Source organism: Chionomys nivalis, chromosome 3 (assembly GCF_950005125.1).
Source record: "Chionomys nivalis chromosome 3, mChiNiv1.1, whole genome shotgun sequence".
NCBI classification, from domain to species: Eukaryota; Metazoa; Chordata; class Mammalia; order Rodentia; family Cricetidae; genus Chionomys; species Chionomys nivalis.
In genome coordinates this window covers 110,137,586-110,154,635 of record NC_080088.1, presented here as the reverse complement: position 1 = coordinate 110,154,635, position 17,050 = coordinate 110,137,586, and the positions used below count along the sequence as shown (strand labels likewise).

General features: G+C 43.5%; 1 protein-coding gene across 1 annotated transcript in view; it reads left to right on the top strand.

Moving 5' to 3' along the window:
- Ccdc62 (coiled-coil domain containing 62) overlaps nt 1-16,806 on the top strand; it is a 47,002-nt gene extending 30,196 nt beyond the window's left edge. Inside the window, exons 8-14 of the mRNA XM_057765778.1 lie at nt 57-172; nt 2,030-2,752; nt 6,610-6,713; nt 7,797-7,801; nt 8,149-8,265; nt 15,025-15,117; nt 16,264-16,806. Coding sequence (XP_057621761.1) covers nt 57-172; nt 2,030-2,752; nt 6,610-6,713; nt 7,797-7,801; nt 8,149-8,265; nt 15,025-15,078 — 1,119 coding nt within the window. The 3' untranslated portion in view covers nt 15,079-15,117; nt 16,264-16,806. The remainder of the gene's footprint in view (nt 1-56; nt 173-2,029; nt 2,753-6,609; nt 6,714-7,796; nt 7,802-8,148; nt 8,266-15,024; nt 15,118-16,263) is intronic.
- The last annotated feature ends 244 nt before the right edge of the window (nt 16,807-17,050 follow it).

Below are 17,050 nucleotides of genomic sequence, written 5' to 3'. Positions count from 1 at the left end.
TGTTGATTCAGTTTGGATTTGTTTTTATTGTATTGATTTGTTGACATCTCTGGCAGATTTACGTAAAACAACAGAGTGACCTGCAGTTTCTTAATTTCAATGTAGAAAATTCTCAGGAATTAATGCAGATATATGACTCAAAGATGGAGGAATCAAAGGCCCTGGAATGCAGGTAACCTTAGCCGATGGTATTGATGTTGATTTTTACTTCCTCATTAGGTCAGTTTTACTCTGGCTTGCTGTGAGCCAGTACTTGCTGCTGTTTCTGGTATGGTAGGAAATAAATCTGTGTACACTAATAATTACAATAATCCTAGTGCTATGGGGGACCTGATATAAGAATTTTAGGTATAATCTGTAGGTGTCAACTAGTCATCTAACAAAAATAAATCATAGACTAGGTTTGTGTGTCTGTGAGTAAAAGGCCCTGAGCTGGAGTAGACACTGCAGAGCTGGCCAGGCCTTCATTAATGCAGCACTTCCATTGTATAGGCAGTGGGCTTACCATCGGGAGTAAGATCCACGGGACTTGGTACCAGCCTCAGAGAATAATGCAAAGAATAAGAGCATTAGCTGCAACAGGAGCTCAGATCTTCCTGTCTGTTGCCAGTTGGTATGTGGCATCCTTCCCTCGATTGTGACAAGAATTGTGGGGATGATTGTAAATCTGAAACTGTTGAATAATGGCTAGATAATGCAGGTAAACTACCACAGTGGAGTCCATTTTATTTTTCTTTTTTATGTTTTTGAGATACATTGTCACTGAGTTGTCCTGCTTGGTCTTAAACCAATGGCAGCCTTCCTCTTTACTGGGACTACAGACCTGTGCTGGCATGCCCAACTAAAGCCATTGTGCTTGTCAAGAAGAGGAACTGGGGCATCCCAGTCTGCAGGGGACTACAAAGTCTGGACTAGATTGTCAGTGACTGGTGGCTCCAGCTCCTGTCCCTGGGAGAGGTGCAGCCGGCAGCAGGATGCACTGTGCTGGGCTGCATTTCTGTCCTCATACCTTCCTCAGGGTTGCTACTCTGTTGCTGTACGTCCCATCTATTGCTGCCACCCGCAGACCCCAGGCCCACGCAGTGTTCTCTTTCAAGCAGAAGCCTTTGACATGCCTTTTCCCTCTTTGAAATTCATTGCCACTGTGAGGCACTGGATGAGTTGAGGTTGCTTCTTAGAAGTGGTTCATGGGAGCTGGAGAGTTGGCTCAGCAGTTAAGAGCACTGACTGCTCCTCTGGAGGACCCAGGATCATTTCCCAGCACCCACGTGGCAGCTCACAACTGTCTGTGACTCCAGTTCCAGGGGCCCTAACACCCTCACCCAGACATATACTCAGGCAAAATATATAAAGTAAAAAATAAATAAATTATTGAAAAAAAAAAAAGAAGTGGTTCATGCCATGGCTGGTAATAGCACCACCAAGCCTGAAGGCCTGAGTTCAATCCCAGCCCCCATATGGTGGAAGGAGAGAAGCAACTGCCATTGTCTTCTGACCTCCATATTCTCTGTCTCTCTCTGTCTCTCTCTCTGTCTCTCTCTCTGTCTCTCTCTCTCTCTGTCTCTGTCTCTCTCTGTCTCTCTCTCTCACACACACACACACAATCAAAGGAAGTGGTTCATACCATCATGGAAAGAAAGAATACAAACCCGGCATCCTAGTACTCAGGAAGATCACAATTCCTAGACCAGCCTGGGCTACAATGTGAGAACCTGTCTTAAGAAAACAGATGGAATCCCTGATAGGAAAAAGCCTTAGAGGAGGCTGGTAAAGGTCCTGTTACATTTCTGTAGTAGTCTTGATTTTGTTGCTGTTGTTTTGATGGTAAACACAATGAGTGAGGGCTAGAAAGGGGAGGGAATGTAGGCTTGGCAGTCAGAAAGGCTTCCTGCAGGAGGTGGGCTCTGAAAGTCAGCCTAAGGGGTTTATTGGGATCTAGGTCTACTAATGGGGCTTGGGGGAGGTGACACTAGTGTACGATAGTATCGAGTCAATCTTGTAACTCCTTTTCTTTGTGATGCCACTGTAGCAGAGACATGTGTTTATCAGACCTTGACAATAACTACCCAAAAATCGATATTAAGAGAGAGAGAAATCAGAAGTCATTGGTTAAGGATCAAAAGTTTGAGGTCGCGTTGGCTCAGCACAATAGGTCAGACAAGAGCTCTTGTGATGCATGCAGAGAGAAGAAGCTACAGGTTAACACTACGTTTGGGGAAAAAAATGTAATCACTCTCTCGTCTCTATTTACCAAAGACTTACTGGAGAAACAAAAATCTTGGTCTCTGGGTGGAAAAATCCAGACTGAACCAGAAAACAAAGTTACACTATGCAAGATTCATGCAAACTCACCAAGAAGCAATGGAATGGAGCTTCAGGTCGAAGAGAAGCAGCTCTCGGACACATCCGTCTCGCTGCCTGATGAGAAGCAGTGGCATGACATCAATGTTTACCTGGGCCTTTCTAACTGCTCGGCCTCAAAGCACCTGGAAAAGCTTGATGGGAACTGCCATAACCTCGCAGATACAGCCGAAATCTCATGCTGTGTCCAAAATGAAGTCTGTGTGGGTGACAAGGACCTGGGTGAGTCCAAGTGCTGCCACCCGAGTAACATCATTGTCGAAGCCCCAGGACACATGACTGACGTAGAATGGATGAACATTTTCAAGCCTTCCAAAATGCAAAGAATTGTTCGCCACAAAACTGTGTGCACTTGTTCAGGAGGTATCAGCGGCATGAAATCTTCAGCCAGGTTAGTGACGTTCATGTCTGTAAACACGGGGTGTCGGTGACAGCAGGCACAGAAAGGGCTGCAGTAGACGCTTATGCCCGTGGCTAGTGAGAAAGCACTGTTTGCAAACTGTGGTCGTATCTAAGACAAACTTAAAACAAAATTTGGCTCTTTTCCTCATGGCATAGACACTGGAGTCTTTGTACAAGGGGACTCCAATGGAGACTTTGCACTGAGGGCTACTTCTGAGGCAGAGGTTTTACTTAAAAATAAAACCAATTATGAGCTAGACAAAGATGTTTTATTAGAAAACAAACAAGTAGGTCACTGTGCAGGGTGGAATGCTGTCCTGGAGCATTCCTCACCCCAGGGTCCTTTCCAGCTGACATGCTGACCCTTTGAGGCCCAGACTGCAGGACAGACCCTGCATCACAGTGTCTGTCCTTAGCTAGGGTCACGCCACATGTTACATACCCACTATGCCTCACTTCTGTGTCCAGCTCATACCTGTTTTCAACTTCCCATTTCCCAGGCTCTCTTATTTTCTAAATAAGTGAAAGACAGAACATGGTGTTTAACAAGCTGATAAAAGTGACTGGCTTTCTTTTTCATAAGATAATTAGTATATGCTAAATTATTCAAGCTTGTCTTATTGTTAGAGTTGCTGAATCTTGTGGCTGAGTGGCACTGTAATAAAGCCTGCTATTTTTAAATAAAGCCTAGCTCTCCGGAGCACAGAAAGGATGAAGTTTCTATCTTGAGAGCCTTATTTTAGTCGTTGCATTGACTTTCACAGGACTTTATGATTAAAATTTCTAGTACTTACATTATGTAGAGCATTCTTTGGGCCTTTTAAAGAAGCTTGAGTCATTAAAAAACATACAGATATTCTGCCAAGTACAAAATTAAAAATCACTTGATATACTAAATGTCATTAAGTCATTTGGTTTTTTTTTTTTTTTTTTTTTTGGTTTTTCGAGACAGGGTTTCTCTGTGGTTTTGGAGCCTGTCCTGGAACTAGCTCTTGTAGACCAGGCTGGTCTCGAACTCCCAGAGATCCGCCTGCCTCTGCCTCCCGAGTGCTGGGATTAAAGGCGTGCGCCACCACCGCCCGGCAAGTCATTTGGTTTTTAAAGATCTTTGGAAAACTGAAAATATCAGGAAGGCATAGGTGTCTGTTTCTCCCTACTAAGCAAGACCTTGTGTGTGTGGTACTAGGAATTCAAATGGGGGCTTTGATTATGCTGGGAAGTTGTTCTACCACTAAGCTACAGCCTTGAGCACCACCCCCTAAAAACCTTTTCTTTTCTTTTCTTTCTTTCTTTCTTTCTTTCTTTCTTTCTTTCTTTCTTTCTTCTTTCTTTCTTTCCTTCCTTCCTTCCTTCCTTCCTTCCTTCCTTCCTTCCTTTTTTTTTTTGGTTTTTCGAGACAGGATTTCTCTGTGTAACAGCCCCAGCTATCCTGGAACTAGCTCTTATCAACCAGACTGCCCTCAAACTCACAGAGATCCGCCTGTCTCTGCCTCACTACTGTCTGGCTAACATTCTTTATTTATAAGAGTGAAGCTGCACTGGGTAGTTTTGAGAGCACTCTGTGTGTGTGTGTATTAAATTAAATTTAATGTATGAATAAATTCAAATTTACATTCAGGGTTTTCCTTCAATGCCCCTTTGACCTCACTAACTTCAGTAATTTAAATGCCAGCTTGTTCTGCCAGCCGAGTCACAGGCACGGGACAAGTATGTGATTAGGTAGAAAAGATAGTGGTGTTTTCCTGTTTCCTCAGGTTACAAGAACCTGTGTATCCACTTTATTATCTAGGTAAATGCTCACATTTGTGCCTCTTTCCACTTAACAAGTAAGGTCTCTTTGTGAGGGGAACCACAGGCACCTACCTGCTCTTCTGTGTGCTTCCTGGGCTCTAGTACCTGCAGGCAGTGATCACCTGCCCAGTGCCTTTCCACTTTCACCAAGTCACGGGCCCATGTCAGTTTCACAAGCCAAAAGCCTACCTGTTTATGCTTTAACCTTACACTGTTAGTAATGCTTACCCCTGCCTTCTGTAGGATCTTGTCCCTAGCACCTTCCTTATTTTTTTTTTTACTTTTCATTTTCTTTTACTAAAATTGTGTTTCTGTTGTTTCAGGGTTTGAATCCAGGGCTGAGAATAGTAAACTAGTGAGCTTGTACCCCAGCTTTGTACTTAAAAAGAGTTAACTACATCTATTTATTAGTGTGTGTATGCTACAGCACTAGTGTGGAGTTGAGAAGACGACTTGTGGGAATTGGTTCTCTTCTACAATACGTTCTAGAGATGAAATTCAGTTCCCCATACTTAGTGGCAAGCAGCTTTACCCCCTAAGCAATCTTAGTGGCCCTTCTGTACTTTTAAAATGTCATTTATTGTTTTTTTTTGAAACAGGGTTTCACTGAATTGATCTGGTTGGCCTTGAACTCACAGAGATCCATTTGTCTCTGCCTCCTGAGTTCTAGAATCAATGGTATGCTCTACCAAGCTGAATTTTTGGGTTTTTTTTTTTTAAAGACTTTTTGAGACAGGGTTTCTCTGTGTACCCCTGGCTGTCCTGGAACTCACTCCGTAGACCAGGCTGGCCTCGAACCCAGAGATCTATCTGCCCCTGCCTCCTGAGTGCTGGATAAAAGGTGTATACCATCACCACTGGACTAGAAGTTTAAAAAGTCTATTTTTAATAATTTTATGTATATGGGTGTTATCCAGAAGAGGACACTGGATCCCTTGATAACAGAATCACAGCTAATATGAACTTCTGTGTAGGTGCTGGAACTGAACCGAGGTACTCTTCAGAAACAGTGGACAGTTGTGTGTCTGTGGTGTGTCTGTGCGCGCGCATGCACATACATACATACATGCACATGGATGCAGTTGTATGCAGAGGCGAGAAGGTGTCAGATCTCTGGGAACTGGAGTTGCAGGAGGTTGTAAGCAACCATGTGGGTGCTAGAAATGAACTTTGATCCTCTGTAAGAATAGCACGTACACCGGGCGGTGGTGACGCACGCCTTTAATCCCAGCACTCGGGAGGCAGAGGCAGGCGGATCTCTGGGAGTTCGAGGCCAGCCTGGTCTACAAGAGCTAGTTCCAGGACAGGCTCCAAAGCTACAGAGAAACCCTGTCTCGAAAAACAAACAAAAAAATTTAAAACAAAAATAGCAGATGCTCTTAATTAGTGAGCCATTTCTCTAGCCCTGCTTCTGTACTTTTTGAAGGAGGGAAATTCCTTGTTCTTGTAGTTATCCTGAACTACAGATTTTAATTTTTACTTGCGAAAGCTTGCATTAATGTATAATACTCTGGTCAGATCACCTTGACTTCCTTTCAGACAACATGTTTAAGCTAGAGGTGCTATGTATGCTTGTTAGCCTGGCACTCAAGAGGCTGTGGTGGAGGAGTGTGAGCTCCAGGCCAGCATGGACTTCTTTGTTTGAGGCCATCCTGGGTTGCATAACAAGGCCCTGTCACATTCTTCTTTTTACCCCACCTCTTTCTTTGCTTTTTCTTCAGACAGCATTTCACTCTGTCCCCTAGCCTAGCATGGAACTTATTGTGTAGCTCAGACTGGCCTAAACTGTGGTCCATCTTCCTGCTTTAGCTTTCTTACCGAGCGCTGAGATTATAAATATGGGCAACATATCTGGCACTTTTTGTCCTCTTAGCATACTTTTTTTTTTTGATTTTTGTGAGTCCAGGCTGGTCTCGAACTCACAGAGATCTGCCTGCCTCTGCCTCCCGAGTGCTGGGATTAAAGGCGTGCGCCACCACCGCCCGGCCCTCTTAGCATACTTTTAAATGTATGAGTGACATGTGTACTATTTCTCTTTGGTCTTATTGCTTGCAGTGAGCCCATTGCCATCCAGCCACCCCAGTGTTTGGGTTCCTCAAAGTCTGCAGAGAGAGAAGATGAACCAGAGCCCCCTCCAGACAAAAGAACCTCATCCAAGAGTGTGTTCATCAGCAAAGATGCAGCATCGCCCCATGAAAAGGTCTCTGTTTTACATGAGAGCTCCCAGTGCGGTCAAGCAGAGTTTCTCCTCAGCATGCTTTTATTCTTCTTATTGCTTAATTTTAGCCATTTTCAGGTTTTACAATCACAGGTCTGTGTGATTGAACCGTCTCACACACTGGACAGATGGTTCAGCAGTTAATAGTGCTTGCTACTGTTGGCTAAGACCCAGGTTTGATGGCTCACAACCATCTATAAATCCATTTTCAGGAATCCTCTTCTGAACTTCATGAATATGAGACACACATGTGCACATACATACAGGCAAAAAAACTCATACACACAAAATAAAATGCATCTAAATAGTCTCAAGAAACCAAAAAAGAACTGCTGAGATGGCCACCCCCTTTACATTTATGTATTTGATTGCAGGGTGGCTTTGGTTTGGGATAAAGACAATCACAGCCAGGCCTGATGAATTGAATCAAACACCTGAATCCCCTGGGTAGAAGTAGAAAACTGACTTTGCAAAGTTTTCCTCCAACTTCATGCCATGGAACTTATCATCTACACACAAAATAAACAAATGTTTTGTTTTTAAATTAAAGGCTATCTAGATGACTCGGAGAGAGGATAAAGGTGCTCGCCACCAGGCCTGACAGCCTGAGTCTGGTCCCAAGACCTACATGTTGAAAAGAGAACTGATTTTTTTTTTGACTTGTCCTCTGATTTTCACCCTGAAGAAAAAACAATAAAAATAAAATAGCAAGATTAAACTAAAGCACATCTCCACATATCTTTAGTCTAAGGTTCTATTTTGCAGTTGCTTTGACCTGCTAATTATGACTTGAGTTTTTAAAAGATTTATTTATTTTATGTATATGAGCACTCTATCTGTATGTGTACCTTTGTGTCAGAAGAGGGCATCAGATCCCACTCTGGATGGTTGTGAGCCACCATGTGGGTGCTGGGTATTGAATTCAGGACCTCTGAAGAACAGCCAGTGCTTTTAATCATTGAGCCATCTCTCCAGCCCTCCCCGTTTTTTTTTTTTTTTTCTTTGTTGTTGTTGTTTTTTAAAGACAAGGTCTCACTCTGTAGCCCTGGCTGGCCTGGAACTCATTATGTAGGTAAGTCTGGCCTTGAACTCATAGAGATCCATTTGCCTCTGCCTCCTCTATGCACCACCACATCCATCCTGGCCTGAAGTTTTTATTTAAAAAATGTTTAGGAACCTTTTCTTATAATTAACTGTGTAGGTTCTGTTTGTATTTCTTCATTTCACTGAGTAGGTTATAAGAAATAAAAGGAACTGGTTATTTTTATAATACTGATACCTACCATTGACAGCATTTGTGTCTATAAACTGTGATTGTGCAAAAATACTTAGAAATGCACCTCCGCTCACAGTGCTGAACTGCGTTGTTGTTTCAGGATGACTTTTCTCCTACTAGTAAGCTCCAGCGCTTGCTGGCCGAGTCTCGGCAGATGGTCACGGATCTGGAGCTGAGCACACTGCTGCCCATCAGCTGTGAGAATCTCAACAGAAGTGTGCGTTCCCCTTTCTTTGTCTTAAAAAAAAAATGTGTGTAGGTGTATTGCAGGGAGGGGCGTGCATCTCTCTCTCTCTCTCTCTCTCTCTCTCTCTCTCTCTCTCTCTGTGTGGTGTGTGTGTGTGTGGTGTGTGTGTGTGTGGTGTGTGTGTGGTGTGTGGGGTGTGTGTGTGTGGGGTGTGTGTGTGTGTCTGTGTGTGTGTGTGTAGCATATGTAGGCAAGAAGACAGCCTCAGCGCTCAGTGGTATTGCTCAGGAGCTGTCTGCCTTGTTGTTTAAGACAAGGTCTCTCAAGGACCTTGATCTTAATGATGAGGCTAGACCTGGCTGGCCAGCAAGTCCCAGGGATCCACCTTCTCCACCAGCACTGGGGTTACAAGAGCATGTACCACGTCTGGCTTTTTATGCAGGTGTTGGGGATCAAACTCAGATCCTCACGCTTGCATGGCTAACACTCACCGACTGTTCTATGTCCCCAGCCCAGATTCTCCTAAGATGTACATCAATAGGGTCTCAGTATGCTAAGCGGTGAGGCTCAGGGAATTCTAGGAGGTGGCTATTCTATAGAAGGAAGGTTTGAAGAAGAAGGGCACTGTGCTGAGGAGGAAGAGCCATACTGTGGAACTAGAGGGTAAGACAGAACCAAAAACTGTCAGTGTCAAAACTGCCCCCGTTTCTTTCTGATTTGTGGGACATCTGAACGGATGCATTTAGTGTTTGTTATTTTTGTGCTGCTGTGAAGGAGCCTAGGGTCTTATGTAGCAAGTACCTTACCCTTCACCTAGATTCTTTGAGATGTTTTACAATACACAAAGTTTCAAATTTCTTTCTTTTTCTTTTTTTCTTTTCTTTTCTTTTCTTTTTTTTTTTTTTTGGTTTTTCCAGTCAGGGTTTCTCTGTAGCTTTGGAGCCTGTCCTGGAACTTGCTCTTGTAGACCAGGCTGGACTCGAACTCACAAAGATCCGCCTGCCTTTGTCTCCTGAGTGCTGGGATTAAAGGCATGCGCCACCACCACCCAGCCTGTTTATTTTTTAAAAGACAGGGTCTTCCTATGTAGCACTGACTGTCCTGGAACTACATAGACCAGATTAGCCTCATATTCACAAAGATATTTCTTTCTGCCTCTACCTCCTGAGTGTTGGGATTAAAACTTCACCCTTCCATGTTCGGCTCCAAAATTTCAAATTTAAAGTGTACACAGGACTTTAAGAACACACAAAGGTAGAAAAAAATAGGATTGCAGAGATGGCTCAGCAGTTAAGAGCAGCACATGGTGACTCACAGCCATCTGTAGTTGAGTCTGATGCCCTCTTCTGACATGCAGGTGCACATGCAGATAGTACTCATACATAAAATAAATAAATAAATCTTTTTTTTTAAAAAAGTAGAAAAATAATATAATTGTACATCTGTCATTTAAATTTTATCTTCCTCTCTCTGTGTACTTTAAAATTTACATTTGTTTATTTTTTTAACGTTTATTTATTTATTGTATATATAGTATTCTGCTTGCATGTCTGCCTTCATGCCAGAAGAGGGCACCAGATCTCATTATGGATGGTTGTGAGCCACCATGTGGTTGTTGGGAATTGAACTCAGGACCTCTGGAAGAGTAATTAGAGCTCTTAACCCCTGAGCCATCTCTCCAGTCACCACATTTGTTTATTTTTGTCTGTGTGTTTTAGGGTCTTATCCTTATCCCTCACTAGCCTGGAATTAATAATGTTAGATCAGGCTGGTCTCTCACCTCACTCATGGAGACCTGCCTGCCTCTGCTTCCTTAGTGGCTGGGATTAAACAAATGTCTGGCATTTCTGTGTGTTTTCCTGGGTGGGGGAAGGCATGGATAATAAAACCCAGATACAGATATTGGGATTTAACCTGAAGATCCGAAAAGCAAAGCAGCCAGGCCACTAGAGCGCTCTTACCTCTAAGAAACCCTCAGACTGAAAGAAAGTGAGTTTCTGTCTCATCCGGCCTATTTTCCTCTCTAGTGCTGGGACTACAGGTGTGTGCCACCACTGCCGGCCTCTAGTAGCTTAGTTTTACCTTCTGGTCTTCAGGAAAGCTTTATTTATAAAACATAAATAAAATATCACTGTGTGTGTGCACGCACACACAAGCACATGTGAGAGAAAGAGAAAATGTGCTTGGGTATATGTGGGGTAGTCAGGACAGCTTGTGGGGGTTATTTCCTTCCTTCCACCATTGCTATGAGGATGAAACTCAGGGCATCAGGCATAGCAGCAAGTGCCTTTGCCTGCTGAGCCATCTCAGTGGCTTTCATGCTTTCCAAGAGCATCTTAGAGCAGATTTAAGACATAGTCTTTCACTTACAGATGCTTCAAGATGCATCTCTTTCAGGTGTGTGATTTCTTTGGAGGTACGAGGCAGGTCTTACTATGTAACTAGTCTAGAACTCACCATCGTCCTGCCTCTACCTCCTAAAGTACAAAGGTATGTACATGTGGCACCATACCCAGCAGATGAGGACGTTTAAAAAGACAACTGTAATAACATTACCACGCTCAGGACAACCAGTCCTCTAATGACTGACCATCTGCGCTAGCTCTCTCCCACTTACTTGACACATGTGCTTTCTCTCTGTTCAGGTCAATGCCCAGCCAAGGTCTGTCCTTTGCATTTCCTCCCCTAAAGTCCCTCTAATCATAGTTCATCGATTCTTTTCTCCTTCTCCCCTTTCCTCCTGGCTTTGAACTCACAGATCCCCCTGCCTGTGCCTCCCCAGTGCTGGTACTACAGTTGTCTTGTTTGTGGTTTGTTTGGAGGTTGGGCTAGAACTGTGTCTCACAGATCTTCCCTCGCTGTACTGGGGGGGGGGTCCCCTCTCCCTTAGGGTCTTTAACTGGTGTTTGGCTCTGGGAACTGACTTCACTCAGGTACTGAGCTTCTCCCTAGTTGGAAGCTGTCATTTTTTCAGGGTTTTACGCATTGATATCAGCTGTTTCTTCTGAGCATAGTAAGATTTCAGCGGCAGTTGTACAAGCCACCTCGCAGATTTTATTGCATCTATGTAAACAGTGTACAGATCAATAGACTTGAAGTCTATTCCCTAATTGTGAAATAAGAACTCAGAACTTACATTTCCCATTTCAGATTCAAGGAACATTCCTTGGACATGCTGTCTTTGTAGTTAAAGATATTTGAAAGCCGTTTAAGTTAAGCTGTTTTTGTGTCTCTGTTCAAAACCCCAAATAATAATAATTTTTAAAAAGGTCTTTAAGAATACTGTACAGGGATGGAGAGATGGCTCAGTGGCTCTTCCAGAGGTTCTGAGTTCAATTCCCAGCAACCACATGGTGGCTCACAACTATCTATAGTGGGATCCGATACCCTCTCCTGGCGTAAAGGCGTACATGCAGATAGAGTACTCACGTATTTAATAAATCTAAAAAAGAAAAAAATTACAATACAAAAATACTATAAAATATAATTTTTCCCTTTCAAATTTGACATTTAAATATTGACCAGTTGATTGTGTGTGTATGAGTGTGTACATGGCCAGTTGCAGGAGGTAGTTCCTACCTTTTACCATGTGGGTTCTGGTGATTGAACTTGGGTCCTTTACTCCCTGAGCCATCTCACTGACCCCTGAATTGCTTTCCTGTTAAAAAAGCATTGTTGGGGTGTAGCTCAGTTGTATGGTGTGTGTTGGGCATATGCAAGGCTCTGGATTTCATCTCCATGGCTAAGAACCCCACCCCCAAACCCAAACAAACAAACAAAAAATACCAAATCTTAATGAAGTATAATTTACATACAACAAAATGAAGACATCTCATTAAAAACAACTTTAATGTGGGGCTAGGGAGGTGGCTGAGTGGTAAGAGCCTTGTTGCATAAACATGAGGACCTGCGTTCACACCACAGCACCCACATAAAACCACATGTGAGGCCAGCCTGGTCTACAAAAGCTAGTTCCAGAATAGGCACCAAAAACTACAGAGAAACCCTGTCTCAAAAACCAAAAAAAAATCAACAACAACAACAAAAAAAACCCCACATGTGGACGTGTGCTCTACACTCCAATGCTGTGGGAGTCCTGAGGCCTGTCGGCTGCCAGTCTAGCTCTAGATCCAGAGAGACTCGATCTCAAAGGATTACATGGCATAGTGAGAGAGGACACCCATGCCCTCCTCTGGCCTTACTCGCATGCGTTGGCACTCATACCCGCACACATAAGCACACAACACGAGATGTCTTCAATGTCTGTCCTCCTACTTTAATGAAAATCCCGCTGATTCAGTAGCCCTGGTCGTGCTTGTGCACCCATTGTAGTAGCCAGTGAGAAGAGAGAATCTCTACTGCAGGAAGTTCCCTGAGAGCCCTTTGAAGTGAGGCCTCTGGGCTCACCCCACAGGCAGTGACTGCTCTGATTTTTATCCCTGCAGACTAGTTATGCCTGATGCAGGGCACTGTAGAAATGCAGCCACACAGCGTATACTTTTCTCCATTTGGTGCTGGGAACCAACATGAGGCCTCCCCTCCAGCCTGTGTTTACTCTTCACCTTTTTCTTGGTGTTTTAAGATTCATCCATGTTGTTGGTGCATTGGTACTGTGTTCTTCATTGCCAATTGATATCCTATTGTATGACTGTGTGTGCATGTGGCATGCACTTGTATGTGCAGGTACACATACATATGTGTGCAGATGCTGATGGAGGTCAGAGGACAGTGTTGGGCAGTGTTCTTCGGGTGCCTCTCACCAAGTAAGCTAGTCTGGCTGCTTACCTCTCTCTGCGTCCCCACCTCTGAGATTTCCAGCATATTCTAACACACTTGCATTCTTTTTTTTTTTTTTTAATAATAAAATTTAATCCTCCTGCCTCTGCCTCCTTCAGCAAATCCTACCAGTGTGCGCCACCACAACCGGCCACACTTGCATTCTTTAAGATTATTTTTACGTGTGTGTGAATGTTTTGCCTGCATTGTGTTGTGCACCCCGTCTGTTCAGTGCTCGGGAAGGCCGGAAGAGGGCGTTGGGTTTATGTGAGATTTGATCTGCTTCCTCACCTCTAACGCAGAGCTCTCTCATTTTGGTCTCCATGGTGTGGCTCTGCATGTTTGTGAGATCTCCCTCACAGTTTCCTTCGTGGTACACAGTGGTTGATCACCTGCTGCCCAAGAGTTGAGAGGAAAGTGCAGGGGAAGGGACAAAGCTGTGACCTCAGGTCTAGATTGGAAAGATATGGAAGCCGAGCAAGGCTGGTGAAAACTTGATTTGAAAGAATTTTGAGTTGGGAAGACCCAGAAGAAATATCTAATCCTAACACTTCACTTTTTTTCTTTTTTTAAAAAACAAACTTTTTTTTTCATTTTACATACCAATCCAAGTTCCCACTCCCTCCCCCCAACCTTCACTTTATAGATGAGGAAGGCGATTAAATCCTTTACCCAGCATTCCACAGCCAGAATCAGAAAATCAATTAACTGAAGAAAACAAAAAACAAAAACACTGGCTCCAAACAGAATATCTTCGTATGGATTAACTGGTTCTGGAGATGTCAGGAAACAGAAATGTACCTAGTAACAAGTTTCACACACTCTTTCCCCCATTCCTTTGAACTTGCTAACGCTAGAAACAGGAAAAGCAAACAGTTTTATTTAAAAAAAAAAAATGCTTATTTTTGCAACAAGGAAGCAGGGCAATGTTGTGAGCAGCCGCTCCCCTCTCTGAGGCATCGCCATCCACAGCTAAAGACAAGGGGAGCGACTCTGTGGACAGAGAGGGGGCTCCACCTGCAAGGCCCCTGCGCTTCCGTAAGCACTGTCACTTTGTGACTCTCCCAGGGACTTCTGCATGGCTACAAAATGGCGCAACTCTAGGTTTTCCTTTCAGCTTTGCATAATAGCAGAGAGCCTGTTTACACGGGACAGGGACTGTTCCCAGCAGGCCGCAGAGGGACAGACCACACTCCTTCATGTGTGCTCTCTCATGGTGTTAGTGAACAGTTGATAGGTGCAACAGCTCGCGGGTGGGCTCAGAGGACAGCTTGTAGAAGACAGCTCTCCTTCCACCATGTGGATCCTTGGGGTCCGGCTCAGGTTGTCAGGCTTGCTGGTGGGAACCTTTAGCTGCTGAAGACACCTTACTGACCCCATTGTTAGATATTATTTGGTTTTTCAACCAGTGTGAATGTATGAACTATTCAATAACAACAATAACAGCAGAACCCCAGTAAGAAGACAGAAAAAAAGGAAAGAATAAATTGCAGTACTGCTGGCCACACCCAGGACAACCCCTCACTATAATTGAGAACGGGGCAACTCAACCCTAGACTGAACGTGGCATTGTGATTAATACAAAGGACTGGATATTCTATTTATAAGCTTAAGATTTATATGCCTGTAATTCCAAAATTAGAGGATCATGAGTTTAAGGCCAGCCTGGGCTACAAAGTGAGACCCTTTCTCAAAAAACCGAAAAAGTGGCCAGGCATGGTGACATATACCTTTATCCCAGAGCTCACCAAGTAGGCTAGTCTGCCTGGCCAATGATCGACCTCTCTCCATCCTGCAGTTCTGGGATTACCTGTCCATGCTAACATTTTTGGTTTTGTTTTGAGAAAGGGTTTCTCTGTGTAGCCCTGGCTGTCCTGGAACTCGCTCTTTCTAAACCATCTCACCAGTCCCTCTAAGGCCTTTGAAAGGCATTCCTGCTATATGTGTGTCTGGTTGTCTAAAGTATTTTTAAATTTCTGTAACCTGGATACTAATTCTGGAGTTGTTTTCTAGAAATTAGAAGTCTCAGAAGAGCCAGAAGACAAAAACACCCTTGTCAGTCATTGAAGGAAACAAAGTCAACTTGGACATTCACTGTGGCTATGTGTAGGTCACCTTTGCTTGTCTCACCTTATATCAAAATTGCTATTAATAAGTAACTGGGAACATTGATAACGTAGAGTCAAGGCTACACACTCATCTGACCAGTAATTCTTCCTCTTTTGCCTGATCTACTTTTACTACAATTAACTTGAATAGAATGCCAATTACTTGTAAGAGAAATACAGACCAAAAAATTTTTTGTTATCAATACTGATAATTTTATATCTAAGGAAGTTGGCGTATAAATCCAACTTTAAAAATTGGGATCTTAGCCAGGTAATAGTGGCACATGCCTTTAATCCCAGCACTCAGGAGGCAGAGGCAGATGGATCTCTGTGAATTCAAGCACAGTCTACAAAGCAAGATCCAAGACAGCCAGGACTATACACACCAAAAACAAACAAACAAACAAACAAAAAAAAAACCTGTCTTGAAAAACAACAAAAAGCTTGTTAGTTGGGCTTCAGCCACAGTTTGTAATCCCTATGGGGAAGCTGATGCAGGCAGGATTACGTGTTCAAGGCATCAGATAAACCTAGTGAGACCCTGCCTCAAAAGGAAAAAATGGGGTGGGGCGAACTTGAGGCCAAACATAGTAGAATATGCCGTGGTGATTCTAGCACTCTGGAAGTTAGGAAGACTGAAGCAGAAAGGAAGATGAGGCGCTGGAGATCAACCTGGGCTTCACTTAGTGAGACCCTGACCCAGAAAATACAAATTTCAAAAGGAATCTAAGTTTACATTTGAGGATTGCTTCTGTATGTCTGTCTAGAAAGAATCCTGTGGCTTAGATCTTTGTGAGCTCAGGAGGCACTTTCTTGGGTTCCATTTGCTTCTGTCAGACCTTCATTCCAAGTGCAGTTCCTGTGGACAGGGGCATAGGTGCCACAGGTGTCTCCCGTTAAGCACAGGAGTCTTCAGTAGGAAGGCAGAACATCTGAGCAGCTCTGCCTGCCTCCCCCTTGCCCTTTTGTCCCCCCCCTCCAACCCCAGTCTCATTGCTGAGAAGTTTTCATGTATGTAGTACAGTGTGAGACCTTGCTGAGTAGAGCCAGGATGTGTAGTCAGGGTCTCAGACGCCAGGAACTCCGAGCCACTGTGCAGTGCTATTTCCTTCTCGTTTTGTTGACTGCTTTTGTTCTCTCCCAGAAGCAGGATTCTCACTGGAAGGCAGAAAGCGGATACCATACTTCACCTGAAGACAAAGAGGATTGTGATTCCCACAGAAGCAGCCTTTAATACAAAGGCAGCAGAATCCCAAAGTTTACTTTTTAAAGCGACTATATTTTGTTTTTGATGAACCATTTTTGTGTAAAAAATATTTTCATGCCAAAGAAATGAGGTCTTACTCTACACACGTGTTTGAAACTATGCTGAAAGAAAAACGAAAACCTCTGTCAAGATGCAGTCGTGGATCAATACTAGAGCAGCTCTTTAAACCTGGTACTGAGAACCCGTGCACGTGAAGGCTGCTCGAGCAGATGCCTCCTGAAAACCTGGATCTGTATTCGCATTACAGCTTCACTTCTCAGAGTCAGCTCCCAGTGTGTGATGTAGTGTTTTCTTCTCTTATGGTTTTGGCGCTGGACTTTGTTGTGTGGATGGGCGTGAGATAAGAGGGTGTAAAATGTTTTCAATGGGACACTGGCACCTTGCTGGCAGTTAAGGCCAGTCCATCCTCAGGCAACAGCTGCGTCTTGTCTGGCTCTGTAGTAGGCAGTTCACTTACACAAGACAGCACTTGCTGGAAGATCAAGTTTTATATAGATTTTTTAAAATATATTGAAGACTAAAAATTCTACTTTAACTTTAAAAAATATTTTTTTAAAAAAAATTACACTATTTGCCTTTCTCCCTTCTACCAGAACTGACCCGTTTCACTCAATAAAAGTATTTTTAATAATAAAAATAAGTTTTTGGTTTCCTTTTACTATAC